The sequence below is a fragment of the Anguilla rostrata genome, chromosome 1 (genome assembly GCF_018555375.3).
Source record: "Anguilla rostrata isolate EN2019 chromosome 1, ASM1855537v3, whole genome shotgun sequence".
NCBI lineage: Eukaryota > Metazoa > Chordata > Actinopteri > Anguilliformes > Anguillidae > Anguilla > Anguilla rostrata.
The window spans coordinates 47798164-47813029 of record NC_057933.1 but is presented as its reverse complement, the minus strand read 5'-3'; the positions used below and the strand labels follow the sequence as shown (position 1 = coordinate 47813029).

At 43.5% G+C, this 14866-nt stretch overlaps 1 protein-coding gene across 1 annotated transcript in view; it reads left to right on the top strand.

The window, feature by feature from the left end:
- Positions 1-14866, top strand: part of rundc3b (RUN domain containing 3b) — a 45231-nt gene that overhangs the window by 24598 nt on the left and 5767 nt on the right. The window contains exons 3-9 of the mRNA XM_064339230.1: positions 742-875; positions 2059-2144; positions 2817-2906; positions 5176-5256; positions 5458-5626; positions 8446-8603; positions 14430-14576. Coding sequence (XP_064195300.1) covers positions 742-875; positions 2059-2144; positions 2817-2906; positions 5176-5256; positions 5458-5626; positions 8446-8603; positions 14430-14576 — 865 coding nt within the window. The remainder of the gene's footprint in view (positions 1-741; positions 876-2058; positions 2145-2816; positions 2907-5175; positions 5257-5457; positions 5627-8445; positions 8604-14429; positions 14577-14866) is intronic.

Sequence of the window (14866 nt, the reverse complement as noted above, 5' to 3'; positions counted from 1 at the left end):
CAATATTACACCTATGTGAAAGGCATTGCATTTCACAATAAGTACAACAGTAACTCAGGAGCTGCCTTTGTGATAAGGTTTTTTTAGCTGGGAAATGAAAGATACCTTTAGGCATTCTGTGATGCAATGCTCCAACTATCTCCCATAACCATTATTTATTCGTACTGCTGGTATGATTGCACACTTATTCAGGTTGTGTTTTACATTTTCTTCTGTCTGGCTTGTTGAAATGCGGGTTCCAGTGCATTAAATTTGTCTGTAATTCAGGTGTCAGCATTTGATGTAGAAGACCGATTTATATTTTGTAATTTTGTGGTCAGTTAACCGTTTCTTGACTCATTTTGAGCTATGATTAGGATCATTGTATTGCGGGCTGATCCATTTTGATCCATCCATGAGCTCATTTTTAGCTTTGTGGATTGGGGGGGGGGAGGTGTCACAGGATTTAGGCCAAAATGACCTGGTATTTGCTGGAATTCTTGATTACTTTGACCTTAACAAGAGCCCCAGGATATTAAAGAACCCCAATACAGTATATCAGGCCCACCTCCATATTTCATTGCAGGTCAACATAAGCAGCCTTCTTCTGATGCCAAACCCACCAGTGGCTTGCGGGACCCAAAAGGTTAATTTTGGTCTCATCTCACCATAGCACCTGGTTCCAATCAAAGACGAGCACTGGAGCCTGGAGTTGAACGGGGTGCGGAGGTAATAACTGCTCACCTTCCCTCTGTCCAGCAGGACAGGTCAACTGGTTTGGCTATGAGAGCCCACGCAGCTTCTGGGACTACATCCGCATGGCCTGCAGCAAGGTGCCACACAGCTGCATCAGCAGCATTGAGAACATGGAGAACGTCCGCATGTCTCGGGCCAAGGTGGGAAGGGGCTGTGTTGGGGGGATGGGTAAAGATAATAGGAGCAAACATAAGATAGCGATGGTGAATATAGGGATGATGACAATGACAACAGTAATGACAGTGATTATTATTTATGTCAATGGTAGTGCTATTAGTAGTAGTACAACTACTACTGTCATCAATATTTTCAGTATTTTCTTCATTGCTAATATGCAGTTTATAGTTTGAGTGATTTATGATACAGATAAAACTATAACAAAGGGCTTAAATGAAATCAGTGTCATTGTTAGAGAGGCAATGAAAAAAGTTCAACCCCCTCATCCATGTGTCTGGTGTAGCACTAGCTGCATGCAAAGCTCAAATAAAGATGACATGACCCTGCAGCCCACATCATTATGTAGTGGGCGGGTTTTCATTTAGTCTGAATTCTCTCTGTCTGGCTGAGAGGGCATGATCAATAATAGGAGTTATAATTGGTCTTAATGGACTCCCTAGGAGCAGAAAAAGAGAGTGAAGGATTGGGGGAGGTTTTGTGGCTTATAACTGATAGTCAAGACAGTTCTAATAATTCCCACCACATTAATTTCACTGTAATACAAACCTGGTATTCAGATAATTAAGTGTTCATTTCACAATTTGTGTTCATTAGTCAACATGTCAGAGATGAGTATTGCATGTCCTAGTTTGTCTTAACATTACTCTCTGAACTAACCTATGCTTACTGTGTGAACTGGACTTAATGTGTTCATGGCTATGAGTGACTGTTATATAATGAGTATTGTACCTCATCGGACCTGTGTTTTGTAGTTGTTCTAATGACTGTCCGTTTGCATTATTGTTTGTAGTTTTGGATAAAAGCGTCTGCCAAATAAATATAATGTAATGTAATGTAATGTCTTGTGAATTTTGTTGAATACAGTTCTTTGACAGGTTTAAAGGAATGGGAAAATTAATATTAATGACAAAAATGAGTTGTTTTTTTTTTCAATCCACTGAAATGTATATAATATGCAAAGTATGTTTTGTCCCTTTTCATGTTTGCGTGCTGGTATTAATATTTGAGGGAAGCAGGGATTAATAAACATTAGCCACTTAGTGCCCTTAGTGAGCTTACATGCCTAAAAGTGTGTAATGGATCTCTGGCCCGCAGCATGTAGTTTTCTTTGTGTTGGGAACATCCGCCTCTCTCTCTCCTCTGCAGGGTCGAGCGTGGATCCGGGTAGCTCTAATGGAGAAGCGGCTCTCTGAGTATATCTCTGCGGCTCAGCGGGACTTCAAAACCACCAGGTCACTTAGCTTCCCCGTTTCCCTTGTGCCTGCGTTTCTCTAATGTCGTACGGCTCTTCTGAGGAGATCATTCCGCCATTTTCGCTTACCGAACGTCGTGCGCTGGAATTATGTTGATGCCTCAAGACTGTTATCATTTCCACTTTCATATGTGGTGGATTGTGCTGCCTGGAGCCACTTTAGTTTTCAAAGGGACAATTTCGAGTTTGCTGTATTCACTTTGTTGCAAAGGCAACCAGACAAACATTTAGTGATTCATTTTTGTGTGGTGGCTTTATGCTATTTGCGCTGTTTATTTGAAATAGCTACAACAGTCTGTAGCTATTTCAAATAAAAAGCGCAAATAGCAAAATAACAAGTTAGAAAAAGACACAGTGCACCAAGCAGAGATGAAAAATGACTGTATTTTTCATCTCCGCTTGGTGCACTGTCTTTTTCTAACTTGTTATTTTATTGTAATAGTGTATCTATTTTAAAACAAACCAGAAATAATGGTTTGACTCAAATCTTACATTATGAGTAGTCACGATTCAAGCTCTCATGGATTTTTCTTGTTAAGAATGAAAGAAAAGGAGAGAAAATCATTAGTCTCTCTGAATACCTCACTCATGCAAGAATCGTTCAGTATTTTAAGATGCCCTGTTCTGAGGATCCTTGTTCTATGTGGGACAGGCGTTTCTACGAGGACGGAGCGATCATGCTAGGAGAGGAGGCGGGGCTGCTTGCGGACATGCTCATCGGTCTCAACGCCATCGACTTCAGGTAGCTCTCGCCCTGTTGGCCTCTCGAGGGGAATGTGGCTCAGCACTTCCTGTCCTCATGGAGGCCGTTCATAAGACCAACGCCAGCCTCCTTATTGTTCTTTTCTGTATGATATCTTTATTTACTTCTTGGAATGGATGCTTACATTTATAAAATAACTGCCCACATGTGGTAAATCTCTCAGATTACATTAGTTTCTGGAAGTGAGTTGAAAATGAGAAACTTGATTGGAAGTCTGTCATTATGGAGCCCAAACCTGTGGGCAATTAGCACTTCTGAGAACTTTGAGAAGTGAGTGGCTGTGTGATTCCCATGTGTTACTCTGACAAGAGAGCGGTTGCTCCAGCACGCCCATACATAGGCTACTGTGGGACATAGAAATTTCCTTGTGAAATGTGTGAGTGATGCCCATTTATCTCTTCTTCATGCTTGTCTGGTCGTTCAGAGCCCAGAGACTTTTTTATTCTTTTGACTTTCCTAGAGTTGAGTATGTCAAATAAGCCAGTTCTTTTTTTTTTTTTTGGTTGGAACTGGTTATACTGTGCATTGCAAGCTTCCTCGAGTAGTACACTAAAGAAGCTGTACAATAGGTCCCATGGGCTGAGATCTGGTGCTCCAAGCTCAGATGTGTATCACCATAGATGTAAGAGCAGGGATTGCCCCTAGATCCTTAAGTATGTAATTCTGGCTTTCTTTCTGCAACCTGACCACAGCACATGGGCAAGCAAACCACACAATTTCACCCCATAAACACATTTACCCTGGGGAGGACTTTTTCAGCTATTATCTTCAGATCTTAACTCTGCTTCTCATCTTGCTTCCTGCGAATTCTGGCTATGCGCTGTTATTTATGTATTGTCATCTTTGTTGATCCTCTGAAATGTATTTAATTAATCATGCAACATTATCCTTGTGGGGCACTCTGCCAAATCAGTAGTGGTAAAAAATTAGAAACATAATTATACTACTAATAATCGTAATAATAACAATAATAGCCCTGTTCCTGGCTTGCAATAATGGTGCACTGATTTTGTTCATTTGCAGAGGACATCCTACAGCAATAAACACTATGCAAACGGATTACATCACAAAGACTTGACTTGAGTCAACATCAGCATTGTGTGGCTCTCTAAATGATCAAAATCAGTAACACACCTGCATTTATGTATCAGTACTTGACCGAATGATGTAATCTGTAGGTTCAGACAGAATAAAAAAAGAAGGGATGTCTGCAGAAGACCCCCTTTCACATAGCGCTGGAGCGCAGCTTGCGATGCCCACCGCTGCCCCCCTCCCTTAACCCCCTTCCCAGCTCCGGTGCCCCCGCTCGTGCGGCGCTGTTCTGTCGGTGACCTTTTGCTACGTCAGGGCCGGCTGGCTGAGGCTCAGCTGTGCGTCTCCTGAGATAATTGGCGGCACCCTAGCCTTAGTGTCACCGGCTCCCCCCGGGGATGTCAGGAGGGGCAAATTCGTACTGTCACCTCAGGCAACCCCACGGCGCCCCTTCCCCTCGTCTGTGGCCGCTAAGCTTCGGTGCCGCCGCTGCCGACGAAGAACCGACTCTGCTGGCTGCCTCTCTTTGATGTCGCATCGGTAACATCAACAACAAAAAAAAGTGTGGTGCACATTTTATCATGATATCAAAGTGTTTTTATGTGGTCTTATCAGTGAGCCTTATAATGCTCGGGCCTACACTACAAAGCCTTGGCTTGTCCTAGTCTTTGCGATCTAACCTTTACTTTATCAAATTAATGCGTCCATGGAGAGTCTGGAGCTGTGAAATGATTATGAATATGCAGTGGGAGGGGTGGAGGGGTGCAGCGATTTCCGTGATTTAAGAACTGGGAGTCACTAAGCCGGAACTGCGACAGGGTGAGGTCAGGGAGTAGCCTGCTGATGAGTGCATTTACTTGCATTACGATGTTAAGGCAACAAACCTCAGCAACAGAAACACTTCTAGCAGCGACGCGCGTCTGATTGCGCAGGGTTTACTGTTTGGCGTAGTTAGGAGAGCATGAGAAATGTACGAGGAACTAAAAACGGCGCACAACTGGATCACAAGGTTTAGTCACGACGCTGGCATTTTGCCTAACACATTCCAGTCCTCTTTCTGTGCCAGGCTGCCCCCCACTACGGCATCTGCAGCGCTCCTCAGATGGCTCAGACAGACCGTCCATTTCACATTCCTTTGAAGTTTTCAGTCGCAGAATGTTTCCCTCTCAGCGTTTTTCAAATTTTCCAGAATCCTGTAATTTCTCTGCAATTTCAGTTTCTGCCTGAAGGGGGAGGGGCTTGATGGAAGCTGTCCTGCTGTCATTGACTACACCCCCTATCTGAAGTTCACACAGAGGTGAGCGAGCACCTGCACTGTAATGAAAACCTGGAATACTCAGGCATCTGTTGCTTTACCACTGCCATGATTGATAGTTTCACACTTTAATTGATTACAAACGACAAATTGCCAAATTGCTTCATCAGAATTTATGCTATTTTGTCGTTAGTCCAGCTTGATTAGGACCACTTGTAACTTGCTGACGCATCCCCCCCCCAGCTCAGACAGCATCAGCAGCGATGAGGAGGAGATGAGGACCCTGGGCAGCAGTGGGAGCGAGAGCAGCACCCCGGAGAATATAGGCCCCGCCCTCTTCCTGGACCAGAGCAGTTGGTTTAACAAGTGCAAGAGAGTGGAGCAGAAGTACAGGATGGTCCTGGAGCAAAAGGTGTGACAGAGACAATCATGATCTCATTTTGTTATCTCAAACAGGACATAGAATCCATGCTGCTCTTTGGCACCCAGAATTATCCATCCACAGCAGGTAGTGTCAAAGTCAGGTCTTGGATGCCGCCCCCCCCCCACACTCCTAGGCTAAATTGGAAATTGGTTTCATTTTTTGGACAAGACATGTATAATTTCATTTCAGCTCTTTCCAATATGGTACAATAGTTCTGGAGGATATGGTACAAATACAATTCTCAGCCATGAAATATATCCACAGTAATACAGCGCTGTTCACTAGCTGCTCCTGAGAATTGTTAAAGAAAATGTATTTGCCTAAAAAAATGAATTGCAATAAAGTGACAATAGTAATACTGATTGATAAATAAGCAGACCAGTGATATAACAGGAGGAGTCTTCTTGTGTTTGCTGGTTTTCCCAGTCAGATTTCAGCTCACAGTGAGTCACCATGGTAATGGCAGACATTTTCCCCGCGCGCAGACCCAACAGCCTGTTCTGTCTCATTTTGAGCAGCCGCACGGTAGGGACATGGGGAGATGGAGAAAGCGAACCGCCATCTTGAGCTGCTGGGCCTCCCCGGGGACCGGTTAGCGGCCTCGTTTCGACGGCCAACGTGATTACGGGCGGCCGCCGCGCATCCCGGCCCCTCTCGTTCGCGCCGGTCTCGTTTTTCACATCAGCCCAAACCGTTTTTACCGCAGCGGGGCGGCGTGGCGGCAGGAAGGAGGGGGGAGAGACGGGCCTGCAGGCTCGGGCCTGATTGAGCACCGCTGGCCCGCGGAGGGGGGCGAGCTGTGACCGTTTGGAATTTCTGTGGGCTTCACAGTCAGACAACAAAGAGTGGCGCAGGGCCAGGCTTCCAGCGGCAGCTGATCCAGGGCTCTGTTGTGAAATTGTAAACAACACAAGAGGGCCCCTCTGTGTTCTTTAACAGACTTCGCAGCCCCAGGGCATCAAAATAGAGAAGCCTGCTCCCTGCATTAGTGTCAAATGAAAAAAATGTTGTTTTTAACTCTTTGAATTCCGTGAGTTTTTAATTGCCGCCTACACATTTGGCCTGCGTGCAGAAAATCGTTTAAATTCTCAGACTATCCAGCAAAGAGACTGCTTGCCAAATATCGAAGTCAAATCGTTTTTTTTTTCTTCTGTTTTCTGTCTGCAGTGAAATTGTCAGCTTTGCTTTTATTCTCAGCCGGCTCTCTGCCGGAGCACATGAACAGTACAGTCCATTGTGTTCCTGAATAGCCTCAAAGAAAAGGACAGTGGATGAATCCTTCAGAAATGATTACATTGAATATAAATGAACACGACTGCAAACACGACTGCTCATTCCCTTCGCCGTGACATTCTCAGACACAGGCGAAAGCCAGCTGCTTCTTTTGCTGTACACGCTGTTGGCCAAGGCACCGCAGCTGCCACATCAGAGCGCTGTGCGTCTGGTTTGATGAGGCAGCGGTTAGCATGCTGACAGGGGCCGTCCTTCCCAGGCCGACACTATGGCCAATTATGTCTCCCCGTGAGGCTCCCGGCTGCGTTCAGCACGCTGGGTACAGTCCAGGCTGCAGGACACATTACAGCACTGGGCACAAGTGCCCCAACTTAGATGTGCCGCACGGCAGCCTTCCTCCTCGACACTTTATAAACATCTCTGTCCTCTAAAGGAGTTAGTGCTTTAATAGCTCGTCACTAGAAATGTCAGCCATGCGTTGGTTTGGATCGTATCCGTTTGCTTCTATAGGTGACCTAAGGATATTTCATGGCTGCTGTTAAAGTCTGTTTCACGCGTGTGTGCTTTCCTCCGTGTTGTGCATCTTGCAATGCTGCCTCCAGCTGTGACTGGATTCAGACTTTCTTTACATCCCAACATGAATGTCTGCGCTCATCCGAATCCCAAGTTCCGTTTGTGCACAAATCCTTCCTTGGACTGCTGTATAAACGTATGCTCTTTGCATGCTGACTTGGTGGCCATGCTTTCTAGGAAGAAGATATCTTATTGCATATTCTTAAATCTTTAATGAGGAGAAAATAAAAATAATTTCCATAAATTAATTGTATAGTTAAGAAAAAGTTTTAAGCATGCAAACCAAACATTTCAGGCTATATATAGTAACCCTTGGACCTGGACCACATTATCACAGTGGTGCTAATTAGGGATAAAACTAGCATCCCTTCCAGTTGTCAGAAAATCTAATGATGCAAAATTTGCTATTTTAGATTAGCAGGTGTATCACATTTTTCATCTCCAGCTCTGGTTTACCCAACTTATAATGATGTCTTATTGCATAATAACTCATTGATGATCTAGTAATTGGTGTGTCTGGTTCTCTTGTTTATCCATCCTGCAGTAAAGTTCAGCCTAACCCTGAAAATCATATGTGAATGCATATGCCATCATAGACACTGTAGTGGACTCTGGGAGCTATGTGCTCTTTCGGGCTGGGCACACAAGGCATTTTTGCTGTTGTCGCTGTTGTATAGGTCTTTTTTTTACACCAACTTAATTAAAACCAATTATTTTTCCTCACACTGTTTGCCTCCAGAATATTGCCAGCACAAACTATGTGGATGAAATGTCCTTGCAGATGTGTTTGTGTGTGTGTGTGTGTGTGTGTGTGTCATTATTTATTTATTTATTTATTTATTTATTTATTTATCAGGGACAGTGTACAATTAAAACATTCATGACAAGCATGCAATGCACACACATTAGTCAAAAGGCTACATTTCATTGGTATCCTCAAGGGTTACCCTGCCACAGATAAACCCCAGGCTGATGCTCTGTGTGTGTGTGTGTGTTTTCAGGGTTACCTGGAGGAGCTGGTACGTCTACGGGAAGCTCAGCTGGCCGAGTCCGTGTCCCAGAACAAGGTGCTCCTACAGCGGCTGTCGGACACAGACGTCAGCCACAAACTTGAGAAAGAGCAGCTAGAGTACATCGTCCTGGAGCTACAGGACCAGCTGTGAGTCAGGCCTGCCACACCCACTGACCACCTGAGCCCACCCCTCACAGTCACCTGACTTAGTGCTGTATCTCCTTTATAGAACCAGCATCTGCCACTCCGCAAACTTGTACATTTATGGTTCTGTGCACCCTAAAAGCAGCATGTTATGTACAAGAGTCAGTGGCCGAAAATGTAGAAATAGAATCTACGTTTTATGGTAGTGTACTTAACGTATGTGCTCTGTTTACACACATGCCCCGTAGCATGAAGTCTGCTATAGTGGTCATTATGCTTCGATTTCCCCTCAGAACCCAACAGGGAACGATAGGTGGCCTCTGAGAATGCCCGCTGGGGCTAATTACAGATTTCGGGAGGAACAATTGTGAAAATGCGGATCTGCGGAACCGTTTTCAGGCAGCCACAGGGACGGCTGCTGCCTGACATTTGAATCACAGCAAGGAACCCTGAATATAGGATTCCCCCTCAATGAGTAGTGTGATTAAACGCACTGTGCCTTTTTCTGTGGTGGGGACTTTCTGCCCATGCAAATGTTATCTTAAAAGTTAAAAGAGCACCGGAGTTCTTCAGAAATCAGAGAAGATGAGATCTTCTCTGTCTGGAAATGACTTTATAAAAGACAATGCAAAAACACATAAATGGTCCTGAGAGACAGGTCGTTTCGATGCACTTTTGGATTTTGACTGCAGAGTTCAATAGACAGTTTTGTGAAACAAATTGGTGAATGTTTCAGCTGCAGTTGTCTGGTTGGTAATTCTTTGTATTTAGACAGGTTTAATGTCTGTTGCGTGATGATTTGCCCTATTAAGGCAGCGTAATGTCTGAAACAGCTATGCTTTCCACAAATAAATGCCTCATATTCCCATCCCAGGGCTTTTCATTTAGCAGATCAGCTGATGCTTCCATTTCATGTGCTGTGTAGAAAATGATTCCCTTGGAAAGAGGATGCATTTTGAGTTTATTAAATCTGTTGACTGACAGTTGAAATCAGCGAGGGCCTCACTGCTGACAGCATGAACACCTGAGGCCTCATTTACAAGCCGAGCGGACGCACACGCTCATTTGTGTGTCTTATCCAGACCGCGCCGGGGCCAAATGTGGCTGGGAACAGTACAGAGCCCTAGAGTCACTCGGTGATTGGGAGGGGGTGGTAGCATCTCATCGTGCATCAGTGGCCCCTGATGGTCACTTAAGCACCCACACGTCCACTTTTTAAGGTACACGTGAAGGGCCTCGCTCTGACCCGTGTGCGTACGAGCCAAACGTGCAAACTGCACAATGGAAATTACTGTAGCAGTTTGTTTTCGGCAAGTGCCAAGAAACCAACATGAAGACCAATGTCACACATTTACATTACATTTACGTATTTACGTATTTATTTGCAGATGCTCTTATCCTCAGCGACTTGCATCCAAAAATGTTCAGTTAACAAAGAGCTGATGCCAACAGGTAGTAGCTGTTTACTTTATTTACTTAGAAAGAGTAAATATGTAAACCTGCAACATTATTCCACCACTGGGGCGCCAGAATAGAAAAAGTACCTGGGAGGAGGGACCTTTAAGGGAGGGGGGGGGCAGTAAAGCGATCAGCGGATGTGGAGCAGAGTGGACAGACAGGACTGTTTGATTTAATAACAGAGTTGCAGGTAAAGGTGCCATTTCTCTTGCTGCACTGTAGACTAGGGCTAGAACTTTGTGTTTTATTTGGGCCAGTGGAGGAAGACGAGGAGAAATGTGACGTGTGCATTTTCGCTGATTATAAATGCTTAGAGCTGCAGCATTCTGCATGAGCTGGAAAGGCTTGACAGCACATGCAGGGAGAAGGAGAGAATTGCACTTGTTCAGTCAGGTCAGCGCAAAGGGTCTGGACAATTAGCTAGCTAGCATATGCTGTAAGGAAAGGACAGATTTTGAGTTCACAGTACAGAAACCACCGTGGTGGGGGATCAAAGTCCCAACTGTGTGGTGTGACCTTCACATGGTCTGAGTCAGCCACCCCACTGTGCCTTTTTCTGTGGTGGGGACTTTCTGCCCATGCAAATGTTATCTTGAGTTAAAAGAGCACCGGAGTTCTTCAGGAATCAGAGAAGATGAGATCTGATGCAGATGCACATTCTCTGTCTGGAAATGACTTTTTAAAAGACAATGCAAAAACACATAAATGGTCCTGAGAGATAGGTCGTTTCGATGCACTTTTGGATTTTGACTGCAGAGTTCAATAGACAGTTTTGTGAAACAAATTGGTGAATGTTTCAGCTGCAGTTGTCTATAACTACCGAGGCATAATGGCAAAATTCTGGTTGGTAATTCTTTGTATTTAGACAGGTCAGCGCAAAGGGTCTGGACAATTAGCTAGCTAGCATATGCTGTAAGGAAAGGACAGATTTTGAGTTCACAGTACAGAAACCACCGTGGGGGGGGATCAAAGTCCCAACTGTGTGGTGTGACCTTCACATGGTCTGAGTCAGCCACCCCATGGACACCCCACATGCTTCCTCAGTTCATTTTTTGGCTTCTTGGTATGCAAGGGTAGGCTGCTTTATTTATAGTAGGCTGCAGTTCTACTGACTTATGCAGATGTTACACAATGCACACCTGCTTTATTTTTAAATACATTTGTCTGTCATCCCTGCCCTTGGAGTGGAGCATGCAGTTGTACCCTTCAATTTTTGCCTCCCTCATCCCCTCCAATGTTGATGCCAAGTTGGCACATATGTGCGGTGAGGCTTACATGGGTGGTAAGGAAAGAAACTGGAGGGGTCCCAAAGACGGATCTTTGGGGGAGTCCTGTGGTAAGGTTGTGCCACTTGTGAATTGATAGGATGGGTCAGAAAGATGTGAAGATGGCAATGTGTAGACATTGTCTGAGAAACAATCATCAATCTGAATAGTTAATAATAAAATTAATGTATCAGCACGCTTGGAATATGATTGTTCCATATGTTTGTGTTGCTCAAGCTCACCTGCAATGCAGGCAGGCCCTACTGATGGTCTCTGAGAGAACGACTTTGTACCTTCTACGGTCGGCCATTTTCACAGTATGCTCTTGTGTAGTTTGTGAAGCCAGCATATCTCAGCATATCATAAGTGTAATCCCAATGGAATATCATCAAAGTTCTAAATGGTATTCAGAAAATGAACAAACACCAGGCAAAACAATCCAAATGCATATAGGTGCATGAAACAGTGTAACAATTCAGGACATGATTAGCATGCTCAATTTAAATCAATTTTCTAACTGGATGATCTGTTAATAACCATGTTAATCCCAATGTGGTGGAAGCACATGCTACTTGAAATTCAAGATTGCACAACAGGGTTGTTTCATACACCAGCATATAAAGAAGTGCAGTAGACTTTTGTGGAACCAGAACACATTTGGAGGTTTCCACGGCACAATAAGTAAAGCTGGTCCTGGAACAGTACTTTTAGAGCCATTCATAACACTCTCAAGGCAATCCCATTTATGGGAGACACAGGCCTAGTTACCAAAGTTACCCTTCTATATTACTCAAACTTTCTATGTTTTTTTGACAGTGCCTGAGCTCGGGTGGTGGGAGGCTGCTCTCCTGGTAGCATTAGGCAGAACTGTCCGGGTGATGTCATTATCAACCCATCGCTTAATCAACATATTATGCAGTATCTGTGTAAGCAATTAAGTAACAACCGTATTTCACTCTGACATAAATGCACCTACTTCATTAGGTGAGGTTGTATAAGTTCCTTTGTTGAGTGGCATGTTGATTATGGTGTGCAGTCATTCCGATCTCCTGGCCTCGCTGTAACAGATTAGGAGCTGGCTGTGCTCATGCTGTGCGACACTCACTGTGTTTGCACACTAACTGACCTGGTTTAATCATTGAAGCCTACAGTATGTGTCCCAGCATCTGAGTACACAGGGCCCGTATCAACACCAGCTGTTGGAGAAACTGGTGATTGTGCATTTCTGTGTACCAGCATACAACAAACATATGTTTGAAGAAAGTGCTGAGAATGCTTCTTTCACACATTGGTTGAAATGGCTTTGTATCTGCTGTGAGACTAAGTGTAAATTTGTGATCCAAGTTTGCAAAATTTTCATCAATAAAACCGGGTGCTCCCTGGAAGGATTGCTATTTTTCTCTGGAAATAGACTAGCTCCATTCCTGACGAAGTAGACGGTGTTTAAAAGAATTATGGAGATAAAATGTGGTTCTTGTTCTGTATAAGAATTATAAATCATACCAAAATTTGTTTCAAGAAATATAAAACAAATGTATCGTATTGTTTGATTGTTATAACCCTTCACTTAAAAACCCTTTTTGGTCTGGCAGCAGAGATTTTAAAGTGTTCATTTTTGGTGTACTTTTCCTCATAATTGGTTTTTAATAAATCAGATTTGTGCCCTGCATTACTTTTTTGCTGTTGCAAGTTATGAAAATTCACAGGGATTCGCCAACATTTTTATTATCTGAAATGTATTTATTAACAGGATAAGCCCCTTGAAAAGTCACATTTAGTTTTTGAAGGGGTCCTAACATTTACATTTGTCAAGGGCATACAACTCATTTCTGTCACACTCCTTACTTAAGCTTTTGTCTCTTAATATGAGTGGCAGACTCCAGCAATTATATTCACTAATGAGAACACTTTAAGAGAGAATGCTGCACTGAATCTGTGTTCGCTGCAGTATAGTAATGATGTAAATGCCAATTCCATTTGCATTTTGCCCTCCTTATGCTGAGTGCTCACTAAATGCTGAAGAGGTGCATCACAGCCTCCTCTGCTGCACTAGGTTCAGTTTAATGCTTGAAATGTCAGCTCCACTTCAAAGTACCGATGTGCTCGTTAGCCCATCCTTCTCCCTCAGCCAGTCATGCTTGTACTTGCGTTTCAGTTTTAGTAGTTTAGCAGTTAGTTTTCCGTTACCAGGTGTCCACACTTAAGCGTTCAGAACCCAAATGTGATTTTGCTTGCCAGTCAATCAGGTCCTTAATGGACTAAAGCTCAATTAACAGCTTATTAGGCACTTGAATTAGCTATCGCAGCTGTAAGGAAATACCAGCATATCCGAGGGTCCATGGGAGCTTGGGAAGCAGTGATCTGGGCCGAATGGCTACCATTCAGCTACTGCATTGTATTCCCGCAAGTCTTTAAGTAAGACTTCTGATGAAGAAGTGTTCATAATTCATCTATTCTGCATTGACCCTCCCTCTTCAATTATGTTGATATAACATTGCATAACATTTATTTAGCAGATAAATCATTTGTATGTACTTCTACAGCATTGCTACCTGGGCTAAAGACCTAGCAGTGGGATAGGATAGGACTCAAAGGGATACTTGAGGCACATCATACGATGTGTTTATTCAAAGGATAATGCCCAGAGGATAAGAAAACTATATATGAGATCTCTGTTGTGTGTACATAATTGTATGCATTGTTGTATTGCCTGTACCATTTCGTATAAAATTGTCTTGTGTTTCTCAGGTTATTCTCTTGGGAAACGTGATTGAAATCTCAATTTGTGCTCTAATCTTAAGGAGAATTCCCTGCAGCGTTTTTTCAAACAACACACTAGATCTATCGTCCAAATTTTCAGGCTGTTCTCATCCCCAGAAGAAAACGATTCAATTTGTCTATCTCACTGTGTTTCACTTTGTATTGCTGTTTTTCTGTGTGTATTGTAGCTTCCTGTGTGGAAATTAGAATCATTCCTCCAGACACAAAACATGCTATGATCATTTAATGAGATGCACCTAGAGGGAATAAGACTGGCTATCTGGAGGTGAACAGACTGCTTTTCCTGTACGTGCAAAAAGCCTGCGGCTGTGTCTCCTGTCCCCAGAACAGTGCTGAAGAACCACGATCTGAGATCCAGGCAGGAGTTAACCACTCATCTCACCAATCAGTGGCCTTCTCCGGGCGCCCTTGACACCAGCGCCGTCGCCCTGGATACCCTGCTGTACAGGAAACGCACAGGACAGTGGGAGGAGTATGTGTAATCTTCCATATTTTCTTTGTCTTTGACGTGATTAGCATAGTGAATGGAAATGTGAGCTGATGAGAAGCATTCTTTGCACTATAATAATGATCATCATTGTCATCATATTCATAATCATAATGGTTTATTGTTTGTATTATTGTATTTCTTATTGTTATTGAGATGAATGAAAATAAATTTTTGTGTACAGCCAGGCTGTATTCAACTGAAAACACTACAGCACTTACCGAGGATTCAAACAGTGTAGAAAATTATTATTTAATAGAAGACACCACAAATTA